Here is a 19,434-nt window from a genome sequence, read left to right as displayed (position 1 = left end):
TGGCGGCATAGGAACTCGATAGTCTTCGATGGTAAGTTGCCGTGTGTTAGTAGGATTCTACACTCTGTAATAGATGAAGGATCTGCTTGGGCTGCGGTTAATCTCTTTAGGGGTGGTGGTTTGGTGGCTTCTCAGTGGGTTGTAAGAGAGTAATCTCATGACTTCGGCCTACGGGCCTTATATCCGCGTCGTGGGCTTCTTTTTTAATATATGATACACCTGCTTTGGTGTATTCTAGAAAAAAAAATATAGCATATGGATTTAATAAAACTAATTTTAAGTCTTAGATGTTGATAGATTTTTCTATTAACTTGGTCAATTTTTTTTTGTCTTAGGACAAAACTAGAATTTCAAACATTTAGGAACGGTCTTTTGGATCGGATGGAGTAGTAATTAATTGATCGGGTAGTTAGCCCATGTAGACAAATGTGGTAGCTTGTTTTAGACGAATGTGGTACCAGGCTATTTCTGTTCGCAAGTGTTTTTTCGTCCTTCAACTATGGTGTGTGTGTGTGTGCCAACTTTGTGTCCCAGCTAAATTTTTGTGCAAATTTCATCTCTCGGCCTGCATGCCGTGACACTGTTTTATTTGTCACATATACCAATAAGCGGAAAATTTGATGGGGCCACCAACCCATTCACATTTCTTTGTTTCTCTCTCCCTACCGGGCATCTTCGACGGGAACTGACCGTGGGGCCACTACGTCGCCGAAGCCGACCAAGAGTTGCTATTGGTGTTGTTGCCATGAGTTGAAATTTATATATCTGTTAGAGGGTCTAAATGTAAAATGTACAAATAATATAAGGCAGATAACAGACAACTGGGCAGCGTAGAGGGGTCCAGAAAATTCCCCATTCTTCAGCTTGCTTCCTCTCTGTTCTCCCACTCAATCCACTCAAATCTTCATGTTTTTCGTATGAGAATCAATATGGTATCAAAGCGGATCGATCCTGCATGATCTTCCCCTGATTCAATCGAGCGCGGTGCTGTGTTGCGTGAGTTGTTGGGTGGTAGAGCTGTTACGGTCAGGTTGTGCTCGGGGAGCCTCCATCGCCGCCGGTGTGGTGCTGTGTTGCCGTCCCGTCCAATTGCAGAGTCTCCTAGGCTCCTAGCGAGGGTTCTATTCTCTGCTGCAGCTGAGCAAGAAGGAGAGCCGAGAGCTTTGGTCTTGTGCTCAAGCAAAAAAGGTTAGTATTGCCAAGTTCTACTGTGAAGCTGTTGTGTTGGTCAGCTTGCCGGATTAAATAATACTTTGTGAGTGGTGCACGTGTGTTCCAATCTGCATTTTGTTGTGGTGATCCTTGGCATATTGAGCTTTGGCATAGTTGCATTCGTGGTGGATTGCTGAAGTAGAAGACCATGGGAGATGGTAGCAAAGATAAATCAGGGGACTCGGGCATGGAGAAGCTGTATGAACTTTTCAGTAAATTGTTGGAACAGCAGCAAGTAAAATCAGTCACTGAGACAATCAAGTATGCACTGGAACCAAACCAAGTGAAGTTGTCTGGTCCAGGGAACTATGTAAGAGGGCACGTCATGCTCAATTGATACTAAGTTCCCATGGCTATGAGGACATGCTTACTGGTGATGTAGGAAAGCAGAAAATCAGTGATGCTCATACAAAGCAGAATAATGACAGAGTATTAGTATGGCTGTTGGGAAGCATGGAACCAACAGTGCGGCAACAAGTTGAGATAATGTCAACTGTACCTGAGGTGTGGAAGACTTTGGAGAATCAGTTTGCTGGGAAATCAAACAAAATGCATGCAAATCGCATCCTAGAAGAGCTAACTCACCTGAAGCAAGGCACAAAATCTGTAACAGAATATGCTGGTGAGGTAAAGCTGCTATATAGGGATCTGCATCACTATCATCCTTTTCAGCCTATTGACAAGCAAGATTTACCCATCCATCATAAATGGTTTGAGTCTATTGTGGCCAAACTCTTTCTCGATGGATTGAACAAGGAATTCAATCTTCGCCGGCAGCTCATTTTCTCCCAAACTGAATGGTCCAGTCTCGATGATATTATTTCTAGTGTACTTGAGAAAGAAACTCGGTTGGGTCAACCTAAGGAGGATGATTTAAAATCTGTAGATGATCGTGCAGCTTTATCTATGCAACATCGTCGTACTCCTGTGTCCTTTGGCAAGATAGACAAAAGCAAGCTGTTCTGTGATCATTTTAAAAGAAATGGACACAGAAAGGATGTATGTTTTGAGCTGCATGGATATCCATCTTGGTGGGAAAAAGGAAAAACTCGGTCAGGGGGAGTTCAAAGTGTGAATAGGAGGCAAGCTAACCACACTACGTCTCTACGGGAGCCACCAGTGGTAGATGCTCGAGCTCTTGAGGAGTTCAACTCCAAGCTTAAACTCTCAGAAAGCTTATCTTCCTCCCAGGGTACCTCTAAGGCTGATTCCAGTCTCATTGCCACATCTCATCAAGGTATGGAACTTCATCAAGCCAATACTACTACCACCAAATCAAAAACTTGGATTATTGATACATTTTGTTTGGAACTTCATCAAGCCAATACTACTACCACCAAATCAAAAACTTGGATTATTGATACAGGAGCCACAAACCATATGATAGGAGCGTCATACTTGTTTGTTTCATATATACCTTGTTCAGGTAAGGACAAAGTCCGTGTAGCAGATGGATCCATTGCACCTATTGCCGGATGTGGATCTATCAGGTGCACCAAGTCATTGTCCTTATCCCTTGTTCTACATGTTCCCAAATTTCCAGTTAATCTTTTATCAGTTAACTCTATCAATAAATCTCTTAATTGTAGAAGTTGGTTTGATCCTACTTGTTGTGCTTTTCAGGAGCTAAGGACTGGGAGAATCTTGGGGATTGGGACCGAGCATGATGGACTCTATTATCTTGATGATGGAAGTGATGAAGTGGCTCTTGCATGTTGCTTGTCTCCCTGTCAATAGTTACTGTTGCATCACCGCAGGCTTGGACATCCTTCTTTTGCTATCTTATCCCGTGTTTATCCTGTTTTATTTAAGTTATGTCCTAAAGAGACCCTGGTATGTGATGCTTGTGAACTAGCTAAACATACCAGGGGATCTTATCCTAGTATTGGTCTTAGAAGTGAAAAACCATTTGAAAGAATTCACTCTGATGTTTGGAGACCCTGTGAGGTTCACTCAGTTTCTGGACACCGATGGTTTGTGACCTTTATTGATTGCTTTAGTCGCTACACTTGGCTTTATCTTCTAAAGCATAAGAGTGATGTGTTATCAGTTTTCAAAGACTTGTGTGCCCTTATTAAAAATCAGCATGGAACCACTGTTAAAATTCTACGTACTGACAATGGTACCGAATATGTTAATCATGAGTTCGAGTTGTTTCTTGCTTTGAATGGTATTGAACATCAGACTCTTGTGTTAATACACCAGAGCAAAATGGTGTTGCTGAACGTAAAAATAGGCACTTGCTCGAAGTTGCGCGTTCATTAATGTTTACAATGAATGTGCCCAAATTCCTTTGGGGCGAGGCGGTTAAAACTGCAACGTACTTGATAAATCACATGCCTCTTCGTGTTCTAGATTACAAAACTCCTGCTGAATTTCTTCTAAATTCTAATGAATTTGTGGTTCCTCCAAAGGTCTTTGGGAGTGTCTGTTTTGTGCATGATTATAGAAATTCGGTCGGGAAATTAGATCCTTGTGCTCTTAAATGTGTGTTTATGGGTTATTCTCCATCAAAGAAAGGCTATAGATGTTGGTGTCCTTCAGAGCACCGGTTTCTCGTGAGCATGGATGTAACTTTCCGTGAAAATGAACCGTATTATGGGTCAAATGTTGGGTCTGGTATTTCCTTGTGTCCACTTGAGGAGCAGCAAGAAAGGGGGAGCGAAGTGCCCGTCCTTGTTCTTGCTCCCACTTCAGGTGATTCTTCATCTACTAATAATACTCAAAATCAGGGGGAGGAAAATGATGGTGTTAGTGATGATAAGTCTTGTCATGGAGACGAAGGTGATCCCACAGGGCACTTATCACTTCCATCTCAAGGTGAAGAGTTTCCAATGCATGAGGACCCAAGTACCAATACTATCCCTTCTTCCATAGCTCCTACTAGCACTTCAGGGCAGAGTGATAATCAGCCTTCTACTTCTGTAGATAATTTACCTATTGCCTTATGAAAACCAACTAGAACCCGAAACACACCAGGGTATCTTAAAGACTACAAATATGATATAACCAATTACATCTCCTATGAATATTGTAGTCCATCCCTCCAAAGCTTTATTGCTTCTCTAGATCCTGTTTACATACCACATGACTGGAAAGTAGCTTTAGAAGACCCAAAATGGAAGGGAGCAATGCTGGATGAGATGAGAGCATTGGAAAAAAATAAAACTTGGGAGCTCGTGGATCTACCACCAAGTAAGCAACCAGTGGGATGCAAATGGGTGTTTACTATTAAGCATACACCAGAGGGCAAGATAGATAGATACAAAGCATGCCTTGTAGCCAAGGGGTACACACAGACTTATGGTATAGACTATGAGGAAACCTTTGCACCTGTAGCAAAGATGAACTCTGTGAGGACTCTCATATCTTATGCTATTAATTTTGATTGGAACATCTACCAGATGGATGTAAAAAATGCATTTCTTCATGGTGATCTTCATGAAGAGGTGTATATGAAAATTCCACCTGGTTTTGATTTCGGCCATAATACAGGAAAAGTACTACGCCTACATCGTTCCTTGTATGGGCTGAAACAATCAACAAGGGCGTGGTTTGATAGTTTCAGACAAGCTATGCTAAAAAGAGGCTATCATCAGAGCAACGCTGACCATACATTATTCTATAAACATTCTAACAACAAGGTTGCAATCCTGATAGTCTATGTAGATGATATTGTGATGACAGGCAATGATATCGATGAAATTGTTGGCCTAAAGCATCATCTCGTGCAAGAGTTCGAAGTAAAGGATTCGGGACATTTGAGGTACTTCCTTGGCATAGAAGTCTTGCGTAGTCCAAAAGGTATTTTTCTAACACAAAGGAAGTATATATTAGACCTGCTCAAAGAAACTGGCATGCACGGTTCAAAACCAGCTGCTACTCCCATGGAACGAAATCACAAATTAAGTAGTGATGCAGGGACTCCGGTTAATAGAGAATGCTACCAAAGACTTCTGGGAAAGTTAATTTATCTTTCCCACACTCGTCCTGATATTGCATTCGCTGTGAGCGTCGTGAGTCAATTCATGCATAACCCAAGAACAACTCATCAGGATGCTGTCAAAGGATCCTACGTTACCTTAAAGGGTGCCTAGGAAAAGGTCTTCTCTATACAAAGCAAGGTAATTTACAAGTTGAGTGCTATACAGATGCAGAGTGGGCTGGTTCTCTAGATGATCGGCGATCCACTTCTGGTTATTGTGCATTTGTTGGGGGGAATTTAGTCTCTTGGCGAAGTAAAAAACAAAATGTGGTAGCCAGATCAACTGTTGAGGCCGAGTTTCGATCCATGGCACATGGTATATGTGAGCTATTATGGCTGTAGATTCTGCTAGCTGAACTGAGTTATATCAGAGTAAGCCTTTGATGCTTTATTGTGATAACAAAGCAGCAATTGATATTGCGAATAACCCAGTCCAGCATGATCGTACTAAACATGTTGAAGTTGATCGTCATTTTATCAAAAAAAAAACTGGATAGATGAGTAATTTGTATGCCATATGTGACATCAGCAAGTCAGATAGCAGATGTTCTTACAAAAGGTCTACCAGAAAAATTGTTCTCTATCTTTTGTAGCAAGATGGGTCTATTTGATGTATTTGCCCCATCTTGAGAGGGAGTGTTGGTGTGAGTTGAAATTTATATATCTGTTAGAGGATCTAAATGTGAAATGTACAAATAATATAAGGCAGATAACAGAAAACTGGGCAGAGTAGAGGGGTCCAGAAATTTCCCCATTCTTCAGCTTGCTTCCTCTTTGTTCTCCCACTCAATCCACTCAAATCTTCATGTTTTTGGTATGAGAATCAATAGGTGTTGCTGTTGTGCGTTGGCAAGAGGCTATGACACTGGTATCGTTAATTGACGGCGAGAAGCTCTCTGACTGCAAGTTAGATCTCTAGAGGCAGCCCTACCTGGGTGCCGCCTAGACATTGTCACGGTTGGTAACACCCACCATTGCACACGCGTACTAGCGGTCGTCGCTAGTTAGGGTCCCAAAGGAAGGGGCATTATTTCTTCCGGGCTTGTATGGGAGAAGACGGAGAGAGATGGGCTTGCGGGGCTCACCAAATTCCGCCTTAATCTGCCTATGTGGCAAAGAGAACAGCCCCACGTCAAGTCAAACCCAAGGTTGACCGCTCTAACAACTGCATGATGGCGAGATTGGTCTGGTATTGTAAATGGAGGAATCGGAGTAGTTAGCACCAAAAGGACACTTATCTCTTTAGTTTATATCATATGGCTATTTAAACATAAAAGCATATCTCCTTGTTTGCAAATCAGGAACCGGTGTTTTTTGTGAGAATTCATGACTCGTTGACCAGGAACCAAGGATATACAACTTACTGTCAGATTGAAGTAAGAAAAATGCTACCCAGAAATTAGTCACTGCTGCTGCCGTCGGTGATGGTGCTTCTGCTAGAATTACACTGCGCCCTCAGAGTTTTCCATTAAGTACAACTGCTTCAGCGTGGGCGGTGGCATCGACAGCTCCGGTACCACTGACAAATACGTGGAGCTACGAGGACACCACCAAAACCCTTTGCACGCAACCGCTCCTTCGTCTGTTACGGCAGGCAACAATTTTTGCAGCGTCTCCACCTCGATCAGCTGGTATTGATGGGAGTACCTCTCGGGGACAAGGCCGGGAGCGACATGGCCCATCAATTTGAGAGGCATGCCGTGATCCGCAGCTCTGTCGGATGAATCGTTCTGCGGCAAGGCGAAGCTGAGGATGGCAACTCGTATTATAGGGAAGGGCAGCTGCGTGTTGCCATTGAGAAATCCCTTGTCCGTGGAATAACGGTGACACTTCCAGGCCGTGGCGCCGGACCACACCGACATCGCCGACGCGTTGCGACAAGGTGAATCCTGCGTGAGCATGTTCCTGGCGAGTTCCCTTATGGTTACACAGGCGGCACCGAATTGGGGAGGCAGGAGCTCCAAGGAGGACATGACGATGCCCAAGATATCTTTAGCATGCTCAGTCAGTTGGAACACAACGGAGAGCTTCACGTTCTTCTCCCACGCCGTCCCCGTAGTGTCGTCGCAGGAGAGGAAGAGAACGATCTCCTTCGGCCCACCCGCTTCGACCATTTCGCACGGGTGAAGCAAGAGGAGGGCCTCCTCGGTGCCTTTCCTCATGGAGACCTCAAGTGTCCTGCCAGCGAGTAGTTCTTGTGTGGGAATTCTGAAGCAGGCCACCAGCAAGCTCTTCGGGCGGCCGCCAAGCTGCACGTACCGGAAGAACTCGTCCGCGCTGTTTGCTAGCCTCTCGAACCTCCGCACCGCCGCATCGTTCGGATCGTTGTCGTCGGCGACGCTGCGGCGAAAAGGCAGGAAGCGTTTCGCCGCTCCAGTAACGCGCTTGCCAACGGAAGTAGACTTGTTCCTCGAAGATCTCATCTTGTAGGCGCGGAGCATGGCGTCGCCTTCCTTGGCCAAGCACTTGAGCCTCGCCTTCCAGTTGAGCAATGGCTGGTGGAGCACCTGCCAGTCCTCGGAAATGGCCACAACGCTGTGGATCTTCAGCACTGCAAACTCCAACCTCTCGGCGTTGTCCTCTTCGCTCCCAGGTTCCCTCGGGTTACCGGATAGGATCGAGAAAATTTTGCTCACGGACTCACTTGCAACCGCGGATCCTAGTATTTCGGCCATGGGTCTTGGCTTTGGTAAATCAGTCCACCTTTACGAGCATTAGCTCCATCCTAGTTTAAGTGGTGACACTTTTTTCTTCGCGTGCCAATATTCAATGCTCAGCGTGTTGAATTGGCAACTAGCGAGAAACGTGTACTTCAAAGTCTCAAGTTTCTGCTTGGACAGAGAAACTGAACAAAAGTGAATCTGAAAGCCACACGGAAAAAGGTGTGTCCCTCAAGTATCCACCGAGGCTAAAGTTGGTTTCTAGACTCTATAACCACACAGTATGGTCGACCGCAAGTAGCTCTGGGCACCTGACAAGTGGCAACTACCAGTGAGCGCACTGGAACGGATTGCTCGCCATGATTGCTGGCCAGTTCCCTCCGATAACAAAGTCGCTGATCCAGTATATAGGTTTAGTTTAAAACTGCGACACTTTTTTATAGAAAAAAATACTTAAGAAAAAATAAAGAAGATTAGCATAACAAGGATGAAGTTATAAATAAGGACAAGTATGAAGGCATGCTAAGAAAGTGAAAAGTCATTTCGATCTCTAATGAGTTTTGGTGTTAATGACATTTCGATCCTTGAGCTTATAGACTTTTGTTTTTGGTCAGTCTATCTTTTCAGCTCGTTTGAGCTGCTGTAGAGGGCATGTAATATCTTGACTGAACAGTTTTTTTCATTTCATCTGGAATGAAGCAGGGCGAAAAGCCTTCCCTTTCTAAAGTGGTTACTCCCGATCCGAAGCACCCCTTTTCCATTCATAGAGAGATCCAATCGTCAAAATCAATAAAAAAAAGCCACGGTGCGTTGATCTAGTTTCCATCGTAGCCACAAGGGACTGTCTAAACTGATTAGTTTCTGCCTATAAGCTCCTAGTGCATCATAAGAACTATAAAAAAAGGGTTCTTTATCTCTCGTATACTTAGAATTATTATTATTGTAATTTACTTTTTGATTTGGATAGTTTCTGAAACTATTATATCTATTTGCACAAATACCTCGAGGGTTTCCAATCGTTTATACATAAAGCCCGATAAGCATGTCTTGGGTTGGTACGCAAATAGGATCTCCAATAGCAGGAGAATAAGAGATTCTATTTGGGTTGGTACGCCAATAGAGGCCCGTCATAGAGTTAATCAGGCCTGGCATGTGCTGCACCTGGGCTTCATCCTCAGGCCCTTGGGCTGGCCCGGCCCGTCCTGATTAGCAAATTTCTTTTTTTTAATTCAAATAAACCTCATCTCCGTGCTAGGAATAAAAATATGGTGGCAAGGAGAGTCAAACCCTAGACTACCCCATCAATAATCCACCACCTGACCACGTTAGTCTTTGTGGTAGGTTACACGACAGTTTCTTTTTGACCGATTAATGTGGCTGGCACGGACGAAAAAAAAAGGCTGCGCTAGGCTGCTTGGGCTTTTTTAGGCATGCGTCGATGTTTTTCCTTAAATTCTTGACTTTATTATTTACTTCTCTAAACTTGTGTTGTTTTTCGAATTTAGTGTTGTATTTTTTTTTGATAATTTTCTTTCATTGTGTGATTTTTTTATTTTCTATTTATCCATGTCCATGAATCCCGGTGCTTCCAACAATTAACCGTATTTAACCATTTTTTTATTTTTCTTTAGTTTTCTCCAATTCGTAATATTTCTCAAACACAAACTGTTAACCTGCCTAGCATTAACACATTAACCTTTTCTAAAACCTAAGGGCACGGACTACGAACTAGATTAGGAAGGTCCTGTCTTTTGGTCTCTCTTGTTTGCGTTGTTATCATTTTATTGCATATACTTAAGCGGACGGATGTCCGGTGAAAACCCCATTCGGTGTAAATTGCACAATCTCCATAGAAATTTCAAAACATTCCTACAAAAATGCCATATGCGGAGGTGTGATGTTCTACAAACGTGCAAAATTTCACCATGTCTCTTGTTTCTATTGTTATCATTTTATTGCATATACTTAACCTGATAAGGATCAACGTGATCCAAAAGGGTTTTAGGCCCAATCTTTCACGGCGATCGACAAACAAGCAGATCAACAACCGAGCGAAATCAATCTGAAGTAATCCAGATCAAATCTCTTCAATTCCTCACGTTGGAACTGATTAGAATCAACTCCACCGCAGGGCATAACATCAGATCTTCAAGATCAGCAACCAGACACGATGATATGCGCCCCCTCATCAGGAATCTCTTCAATTCCTCACGTTCTGAAATTGGGCTCCACCTCATCTTTTGGAGGAACTTGAACGCAAAATGATCCAAACCTCAGAATATATGGACTTGGTGAAATAGCTGGAGTAATAGATATCCTCCCCTCCTCCCCTCCCCCCCCCCCCCCCCCCCAACTTGAGAGGAAACCGTCCTCGGTTTTAACTTGGCTTGTTGGACCTTCTTCTTCACAGCAAACGTAGCCACCTTAATATCTTTGTCAAGCATAGGTTGCAGCACATGACGCTTCCCTTGATGCCACAAAGAATAAACATTGGATCTGCCCTGATGTGTGGTACGTTTATCAAATTGCCACGGACGGCCTAGCGGGACATGACAAGCATCCATAGGCAAAACATCGCAGACCACCGTGTCCTCATAAGTACCCAATGAAAATTTTAGGCGCACCTTATGTTTTACCTTCAGCTTCCCTGAATTATACAACCACTCAACACAATGTGGCTGTGGGTGTTTCCATGTAGGCAATGAAAGAGAATCCACCAAACTCTTGCTAACAATATTGGTGTAACTGCCACCATCAATAATCAACTTGCAAGCGGTGTTCTGGACTGTGCATTTGGTCTGAATATATTCTAGTGTTGTCCTTGTCCTTCTATGCGATCTTCGGGTACACGCTGCACCATCAAGTTAGTGCAATTAGGGGCAGCATCCTCGGGATACACATCGAAGTTGTCATGATCTTCAGACTCCACACTAGATTGCACATCACCCTTGTCATCGTCACTAGCCGAAACGTAGCCATCTTGTGTAAGCATCACCCATTTGGTGTGTTAGGGCAATCACGCCTCATGTGTCCCCTGCCTCCACAAGCGAAACACTCAATGTTTGACGTGGATTGCGTACTAGAAGAAGCTTTGGACACACCAGATTTGGGCGCCTCATTACATGGTTGGAGCGTGACGAAGGTGTCGGCTTAGCACTAGAACCAACAGCCTCGGTCTGGGAACGACGCCATGAATTTGCCAGAGCTATAGCTTGACGTCGCTTGAATTGTTTCTCCGCACGCTCAGCTTGGTCCACAAGATCCTGAATATCATAATAGCTCACCATCTCCACACGATCTTGCACCTCAATATTTAGGCCGTTAAAGAATCGAGACATTGTGGCCTCCGGATCCTCCCTTGTTCCTGTACGTATCATCAGCAACTCCATCTCTTTATAGTACTCATCCATAGATTTTGTGCCTTGAGTGAGCTGCTGCAATTTATTGTACATATCTCTCTTGTAATGCTCAGGAACAAAGCGATGTCGCATGAGGTCTTTCATACCTCTCCACGACGTTGGGCGATTATGCATACGAAGAATCTGATTCCACCAAATCAGCACATAACCGGTGAATTCAACTGCAGCAAGCTGAAATCTCCGCTCGTTACTATAATGATAAGAAGCAAAAATCTGATCCATACGCATCTCCCACTCTAAATAATCTTCCGGTCCACGATCACCCGAGAACGGAGGTATGGATAATTTGATACGCCCAAAACCACCATCATCATGTGGAACACCAGCAGCATGACCAACCTGATCACGACCTGGTAGTTGTCCACGAAGAGCGCCTGCAGGACGTGCAACAAACGAGCGCTGATCTGGTGCATCATAGTCAAGCTCTCCATCAGCAGCGTAGCCCACGTGTAGACGATTTTGATTATCAGCAGGGCGGCGGTGAACCACGTCGCGATGTGGTGCAGCCGGAGGGGGCTGCATGGATGCATGGGCAGGAGCATCGATCCGGGTCGCTAGTTGGGCAATCTGTTCCGCCAGCGCGGTATGACTCCGACGAATAAAATCGCAAGTGCTATCAAAACCAGCCCGAACATTGGGAGCCAAATCTGCAGCAAAAACAGGCGGTTCGAGTTCCTGTGGCTCATCTGCAGCGGCTATGGAATTTTCCCTAGTCTTGGAAGTCACCATCACGTGCAAACAAGGAGAAAATCTAGAGCGTCACGGCGGCAAACTTCAAATCGAGAAGATTGGGCAGACACGAGAAAACAAGGACCGGCCGGTGATCCGCTCGGACGGGGGTGGCCCAATCTTATCTAGGGATTCGGCCAGGAGCCCAGGAGGAATACAACTCGGACAGGAAACGCCACGCACGAAGATGACCAGAACGAGGACTCCCAGATTCTGACTCGGACAGGCAAACGCCGCGCACGAAGATTACCAGGACGAGGACTCCCAGGCGGCTCCGACTCGGACAGGCAAACGCCGCGCACGAAGATGACCAGAACGAGGACTCCCAGGCGGCAAACAGATCGATCCGGATGTAGGAGATGCAACAAAGAATCGCCGTGAGAAACCCGACGAATCTGATACCAAGATGATAAGGATCAACGTGATCCAAAAGGGTTTTAGGCCCAATCTTTCATGGCGATCGACGAACAGCAGATCAACAACCAAGCGAAATCAATATGAAATAATCCAGATCAAATCCCTTCAATTCCTCACGTTGGAACTGATTAGAATCAACTCCACTGCAGGGCATGACATCAGATCTTCAAGATCAGCAAGCAAACACGACGATATGCGCCCCCAAAACATTGGGACTTTTCTGGTCTATTCTTATTCTCGAAAATTCAACCCCCACAACGACGGCTGCCAAGAACCCTTTATAGGGCGACTTTAACGCAACTTGGCTGGGACAGGCCCCACGCCACACAACTAAGTCCCATAGGCTGAACTAAAAGTGGTTTTGGACAGGCCCAAAAACCATCAAACGAAAATAAAGAAAACAGTGTAGACTTAAATAAATCTCAAACTCTAAAACGAAGTAAACTTCAAAACTGGTGGCGTTCTGAAATTGGGCTTCACCTCATCTTTCGGAGGAACTTGAACGCAAAAAGATCCAAACCTCAAAATATATGGAGTTGGTGAAATAGCAGGAGTAATAGATATTCTCCCCTCATCATAACCAAAGGAACTTAAGCCAAAAGACTTGTATACCTACTCTCTCTGTTCCTAGGGATGTCAATGGCGCTCTGTGAAGCCCGCTAATGGGAACTTTCCGCACGTTTTTAGTTTGATTTTCTCAACTGCTGTCAAAGGCTGTTTGTGGGCAGTGCTAAACGTGCCCAAACGGGTACCCGTTTACATCTCTACAAATTGCTTGTCTGCAACATTGTTTACATATTCACGTATCTAGAAGCGTTTCAGCATGCAGTTACATCTGTATCTAGACAAAGTTGCTAATACTACTTCTTTCGATCCAAATTAATTGTTGCAGCTTTGTCTAATTTGTTTCGCGACCATAAGCAGAGTCCGAATCCAAAACAAACACCTCTGTCCCAGTCATTATTCTGACCATGGAGCCCACATACGACCTCTGATTGAGATGACTCGAAAAGAAAAGTTGTTTGTCTCGACGATGCGCACAACTTTCATGTGGACTACTTTTTCATCGGACACCATCTTAATGATGCTATTGTCCTGTCTTTAAACGGCTCTCGACCCGTCTAGGACTGGACCTAAGTGTCTTCACATCGATGCCATTTTATGCCATCAACTCTCCTTCTGATGGCTTCAAAAACTCAACATCATGTGTCGAATAGTATTTCCAATACCGTACATCTCCGCTATAAATAACGTATGACAAACTGGTGCCCTCCCGGATCATCGTAGTTTTCACTTTCATTGTTCTTTTGCACGAACGTGCCGCATGACTTTGATCCCTCGACCTCAGCTTCTCTCAATCATGGTCCATCGAGCACGTTCCTCCAGTTCCGGCAACACGTGAAAGCGAATATAACAAATAACCAGTACGAACACTTGACTTAGGGTAAGTTCAACACAATTTACGTCACGTTTTCACATAAGAAGATGGATCGGCACACCGCTATCTAGGCCTGGACGAAAAGATCGAAGTTTGACAATCTTATTGAACGCTTGCTAACTCGGTTCATTAAGAGCTTGGATCGTTAACTATAGAACCAAACCAAACTTCCTTTTCAGATCGTTAAGCTTAACGAGCTCTCGTCTCGTACATCACTTGTGAGTGGCCACTGAAACTTATTTTGTTGCTTGATTTGTGTCATTATTTCTTTTTGATGTGTTACTTCCAATCTTAATAGCCGTTCAGTTCCGGATATATTTTGTTTGGTGTCGAAATTTATCCCAAACAAATAGGTCATGCCAAAAAAATTTGATCAGCATGCCATTTATTTATCTTAACGAGCTTTTAACGAGCTTAACGAGCGCTCGCGAGCTTTTAACGAACCGAGCCGAACAATGGTCTCAGATCGTTAACGATAACGATCTTAACGATCCGAGCTCTTAACGAACCGAGCTTAACGAACCGAGCTCTTAACGAACCGAGCATGCTCGTTAGCCAGCCCTACCGCTATCAAAGCACTAAGTCCAAAACAAGATACATGTCATTACATAAGTATTCGTATTACCCAAAGTATCAGCATCGATGTTTCATTAAATAGTTGCCAATGTTACACATCACTTATGATTTCACAAATTGGTGAGATAGATTTGGAGGTTTCCATAGTTGATATAAAGCTTTCCAAATTAGTTGATATGCAAAACCAACAAGTTGTGGTTTGTAATTAGTTTGGTCTTCATAATTAATTGGGTAGAGGTCTACATTTCTAGATAACAAAACAGAAACTTTCATTTAGAACGACACGGGATATTAAATTTAGCCAGATAGGTGACTGAAATCTGTCGAATCCACCGCGAGTGATGCATTATTTGTTGGAGCCGTAGCAGCTACGCGGAAACATATCCCATCCGGGAAATGTCTTTTGTTTCGTTGTTTGTTAACCAACGCTCTCTGATCGACCGCGGCAAGGAAGCATGCCGAGTCACCGCCTAAACAAATCCTCCGTGTATGTCTTTTCGTTGCTGTAAAACCACGCGGCGTTTCATTAGCACCGACACAGTCGGCATCCAAAAAAACACAACGCGTCGACTCTGTCGCCAATTCGCTTGTCTTTCTCATGCTCAAACATGCCCGTCTGTCGAGCTCTGAAAAAGAAGGGAACCAAGTCCTGGAACAGCAGCGGACGTTCTCCGTTCTCTTCAGATCGAGAGCGCAAAAGCTGGGGCCTCTTCGTTATCCGAGGGCAGACAGCATGTACGCAAATGAGATGTACCAAACTTTGTCCATAGTCTCAAGGATCTAATCCTTTGCCGGAATCACGAATTGCGCAAAATGATTGGAGCTGCCAATCTGATAAGACCACCTTTTCACTCATTCAGAAACATCTTCTAAAACTACATCATCATTCCCAACGTTACTCAAAGTTTGTTTGATCAAGCTCTGCAGTCTGCAGACGCAACGATACCTACATACACAGCGGTAATAGTTGATCCTACGACAAATCTTCATCTCTGCGGCAAGTAATTAAGCAGTAACATAGATGTCAACTAAACATTTTGGTAACATGATATTATAATTAATGAAAAAAGAGAATGAAGTGGTAAGTAGATATGTTATCATCACATCACACTTTTCAAGATAGAACGACTCTATAAGATATATATGTTATCACAAATTATGTTAACATGCACTCTGATCTGACCAGCCTACCAAATCCCAAAAGGAAAAACAGAAAAAAGAACGACATCCAAGGAAGGAACCTGATGTTATGAAACTGCCGCGGATCATCAGACTCATCAGTGCGTGAAGGTGTAGAACACGGTGCCGATGTAGACGGCAAGCGCGGTGGAGACGAGGCCCACGAGCCCAGTGGCGGCCTTTGCTGCGGCCTTGTTGCTGGCGCAGCCCAGCGTGCCGAGCCGGATCTGCACGACCATGACCATGGACACCATGAGGAAGACGCAGCCCACGACGGACCCCACGGCGGAGGCGAGCATCCCGAGGCGGAGCACGCGGGCGTCGATGTGGGCGTGCAGCGTGTCGTGCGGGTCCTTGGAGTTGATGAGGTTGAGGGCGAGCTTGAGGCCCTGAGCCACGAGGCTGGAGAAGAGGAAGGAGGAGAAGGCCACCACTTCGAGGACCAGCAGCGACCGGGCCACCTCGGGCCCGGCGTCGCAGGCCGGGTCCCCCGCCAGGCTCCGGAGCTGGCCCGGCGTCGCGAGGGACAGGCCCACGAACACGGCCACCGTGAAGAGCGAGTTCACGTTCACCACCCCGTCCAGCGCCGTCACGTGCACCCCCGTCGTGTTCGCCGACAGCGCCGCCGGCAGCCGCCACTCGAACCCGTGGCCGTTGTTGTTGTGCCCGCCGCCGTTGCTGTGCTCGTCGGATCTGGAACAGGAGAACCAAGGGGGTTAGCTTTTATTCGAAGAAATGCAAGCATCTGATGATTCTCGTATGTTATTGATGTTCATGTGGGGATTTTGGGGAGGTGAATGAATCTGAGAGGAACCAAGATAGGATGACTTACTCGTCCATGGCCATGGGAAGGAGCCGGGGAGGAGATTTGGACCGGATGCTGCTTCTTCTCTGATGCTGATGACTGCAGATCGAGCTGCTTTAGCTGGTTTGGAGTGTGGGCATAAAAAAAGGAGGAAAGGAAGACCAAAAGTTGAAACGGGGTGAAGACAACCGGGGAGGACGGCACCGACTGAATCGGAATATAGTTACTCCACGAATTTAACCCCTTTTTTTTTACATCTTATCTTTCAATAAATTCTGTCCCTAAACTAAGCCTACAATTTATATACTCCTTTCGCACATAAATAGTTGTCATTTTAGATTTGAACACGTCTTAAATATGCACTTTTAACCATTTTTAGGAGTGGCGTTTTGACTCACAGGTCCACATGCATGTGGATAAAGATTAAAATCAAAACAAAATATGAAAACATTTCAAAAATCCTGAGAAAATAATACTCTCTCCGACCGGAATTACTTGTCGGTGATTTAGTACAACTTTTTACTAAACTTGAGACAAGTAATTCCGGCCGGATGGAGTACATATGTATATCTTCTAGCATTTAACATGCCTGTAAATTTTCAAGTCAAAAAAGAGAAACTTTGTTTTCTAAATTTTCAGTGATTTTTAAAAGCAAATGTTTTAGTATTAAGTTGCCTTTTTTACTTTTATTTTACATGAAAATTTACATTCACTTGGGATGATTTTTTTGTGAAACAATCAAATTTCTTGTCCGCCTGGGAGTATGTGTTCTTGACAAATAATGGTACCACTTTCATCTCACCAATCTGATTAACTTTTTGGCCTATTAGTAGTCAAAATTAGACTACACGCTTTTGAAAACGTCACATATTTCCAAGAACAGAGGTAGTAATATATTGAGATACGTGACCGTTGGTAGAAAAATTTACATTCCATGAGCAATCTACAGTCTCTACAGTTTTTGCTTTCGTGAAGGCTAGAGCTGAAAGAAACTACTCTTTCCGATTCTAAATTGTTGTCGAAATATTACATGCATCTAAATTCTTTTTAAGAATAGATACATCCATATTTGATCAAATTTGAGTCAAGAATTTAGAATCAGATGGAGTAATTTTCTGCTGCTGGAGCTGGATGCAGCACTTGACTTGCTGTTTGTTTAGAGTGATAGCTTGAGATATATTTTCATAGTATATGTATTTGATATTGTACATATTAGCATTTTTTTTCTATAAACTTGATTAAACAAAAGTTTGACTCAACAAAACTAGAACTTCTTATATTTAGGAACAGAGAGGTAGTAATTCACAAAAGAATTATAAAACATGTATATGTGCGCGAAAAACAGAAAAAGAAAATCAACAGAAATTGAAGTGTCATAATTTTACACCAAGACAAAAAATTGGCAGGTATGAACAACAATCATCTTAGAAATGGTTCATCCTAGAATTACCTATGCATAGGCAATGAACATGTTATCTCAGATGATAAATGTTAAGTAGTGTGAACTACAAATCCAGTTTTGATGTATGACTTCTTTCAACTTTGCAAAAAAAAAAAAGAGATATGTGCATCGATGCAGAGACCGGGTCCCTTTCCTTTTTCGAAAGAAAAATACAAATCCAATTTTGCAGCAGAGTAGTTAAAGAAGTTTTTTTAAAAGCTGACATGAAGTTTTAAAAACTACACTTTAACAATAGGCAATGATCGATGCAGAGATCGGAAGAACGTCCTCCTTTTTGAAAAATAATAGATTCCGGCGTAAACGAACAATTGATATCGTCATACCAGGAGAATCCATGCAGGAGATACACAATGTTTTTAGATGGATCACAAAAGCAATCCTTACGGTGTGATCGCACGAACATCCGCCACCGCAATTAGCTCCGAAATGCACTCATGGACCTGCTCCATCCAAAGAATATAGGCACATGTTCCCAATTCAACACCAAAACGAGGAAACACATGAGGACGCGATTACAGTCGCTTGGACAAAACATCACAAATCTGTGAAAAGCATCTCTTTGAACATGACACATAACCTGGCCATGGAATCAAGGGAAGCAACCCAAAGGGGTGACCTGAGAACACAATTGCGATGCAAAAATGAAAACTCACCATGCATTGGCATCTGCACCTGTGTTCTCAGTGACACTCCTGTGGGTTCAGCTTCCCTCAATTGCATCCCATCCATGACACATGTGTACATAAAAATGCAAGTGCTTAGGTACAGAAGAACTTACTCTACGGAAGGACAGGGACAGGTGATGAAAGGGATCTGAGGGGTATTTAAAAAGAAGCACATGAGCTCTCTTCTAGGACATTCAAATGCCATAGTGTTGACATCCTGGCAACACCATTTTGTTTGATCCCACTGGGCTTGAATAGTCATCCTTATATTTTTCTACACGGCCTGCCATTTACAGTTAGTTATTAAGTTGTTTTTGACTTCATTTGCAGCTCAAATTGGGTTTTGAAATTTGTAGTAGAATGCAGCCAGGAACAATCATGAACGACAACTCACCCCGGACCGTTTGCTAAAACCATCAAGCATGTGAGACGTGCTTTCGGCTTTTGGGTGCACCAGGTTGGAGATGCTCGCACGGGATATCTCTAACTTGGGTGGCTGGCGGCCTGCTGCTAGACTCCAAGATGCATAAACACATTCAAGATCTTTGCTTTTGTTGGTTTATTTTTGTATCAACTTTGTGCGACTCGTGACTTGAGTACCGAGATGACTTAACTTTGCAATAAAATGGTTGTGTGCATCGATTCGATGCAGAGACCGAGGAGATCCCTTTTTTGAAAAAAAAATGTGAGACGTGCTAGATAGTTCGGCTAGCGTAATGTGTGGGGATAACTTCTCTAATTTTTTATTCTTAGAAGCACGGCACAAAAAGAGACACTGTCCGGCTTGCTTCTGTTTACAAGGTTCTTTTGTGTTGTGTTATAATTATGTATTGAGCCTTTTGTTTTCTCTATGTTTTTTTCTTTGGCAAGTTTTCTTTGAGGGAAAC

At 43.8% G+C, this 19,434-nt stretch overlaps 2 protein-coding genes and 1 non-coding gene across 4 annotated transcripts; 1 reads left to right on the top strand and 2 right to left on the bottom strand.

The window, feature by feature from the left end:
* The first annotated feature begins 729 nt into the window (after nucleotides 1-729).
* On the top strand, nucleotides 730-3,104 carry LOC112271996. Of its 2 annotated transcripts, XM_024462380.1 has the most exons (3): nucleotides 730-2,449; nucleotides 2,639-2,702; nucleotides 2,836-3,104. In XM_024462380.1, the coding sequence occupies exons 1-3, from the start codon at nucleotides 1,576-1,578 to the stop codon at nucleotides 2,840-2,842; spliced, it is 945 nt and encodes a 314-aa protein (XP_024318148.1). In that variant the 5' UTR covers nucleotides 730-1,575; the 3' UTR covers nucleotides 2,843-3,104. The 2 variants fall into 2 exon arrangements, with proteins under 2 accessions (XP_024318148.1, XP_024318149.1); XM_024462381.1 differs by lacking the exon at nucleotides 2,639-2,702.
* A 3,306-nt stretch (nucleotides 3,105-6,410) lies between these two features.
* On the bottom strand, nucleotides 6,411-8,048 carry LOC100841866. The gene has a single exon (XM_003573771.4). It carries the CDS (start codon nucleotides 7,870-7,872, stop codon nucleotides 6,640-6,642), a length of 1,233 nt encoding a protein of 410 aa, XP_003573819.1. The 5' UTR covers nucleotides 7,873-8,048; the 3' UTR covers nucleotides 6,411-6,639.
* Nucleotides 8,049-18,446: 10,398 nt separating this feature from the next.
* MIR398B (microRNA MIR398b) lies at nucleotides 18,447-18,609 on the bottom strand. The gene has a single exon (NR_126925.1). It is a non-coding gene; the product is annotated as a microRNA MIR398b (primary transcript).
* Nucleotides 18,610-19,434: the final 825 nt, after the last annotated feature.

The sequence above is a fragment of the Brachypodium distachyon genome, chromosome 3, assembly GCF_000005505.3.
Source record: "Brachypodium distachyon strain Bd21 chromosome 3, Brachypodium_distachyon_v3.0, whole genome shotgun sequence".
NCBI classification, from domain to species: domain Eukaryota; kingdom Viridiplantae; phylum Streptophyta; class Magnoliopsida; order Poales; family Poaceae; genus Brachypodium; species Brachypodium distachyon.
This window is presented reverse-complemented; position numbering and strand designations above follow the sequence as displayed.

Excerpts from the sequence above, each read along its gene's own strand:
- LOC112271996 (XM_024462380.1), top strand. The coding sequence starts at position 1,576 with ATGCTTACTGGTGATGTAGGAAAGCAGAAAATCAGTGATGCTCATACA. Across the intron at positions 2,450-2,638 it reads CATTGCCACATCTCATCAAG|GTAAGGACAAAGTCCGTGTA; the intron begins GTATGGAACTTC and ends TACCTTGTTCAG.
- LOC100841866 (XM_003573771.4), bottom strand. The coding sequence starts at position 7,872 with ATGGCCGAAATACTAGGATCCGCGGTTGCAAGTGAGTCCGTGAGCAAA.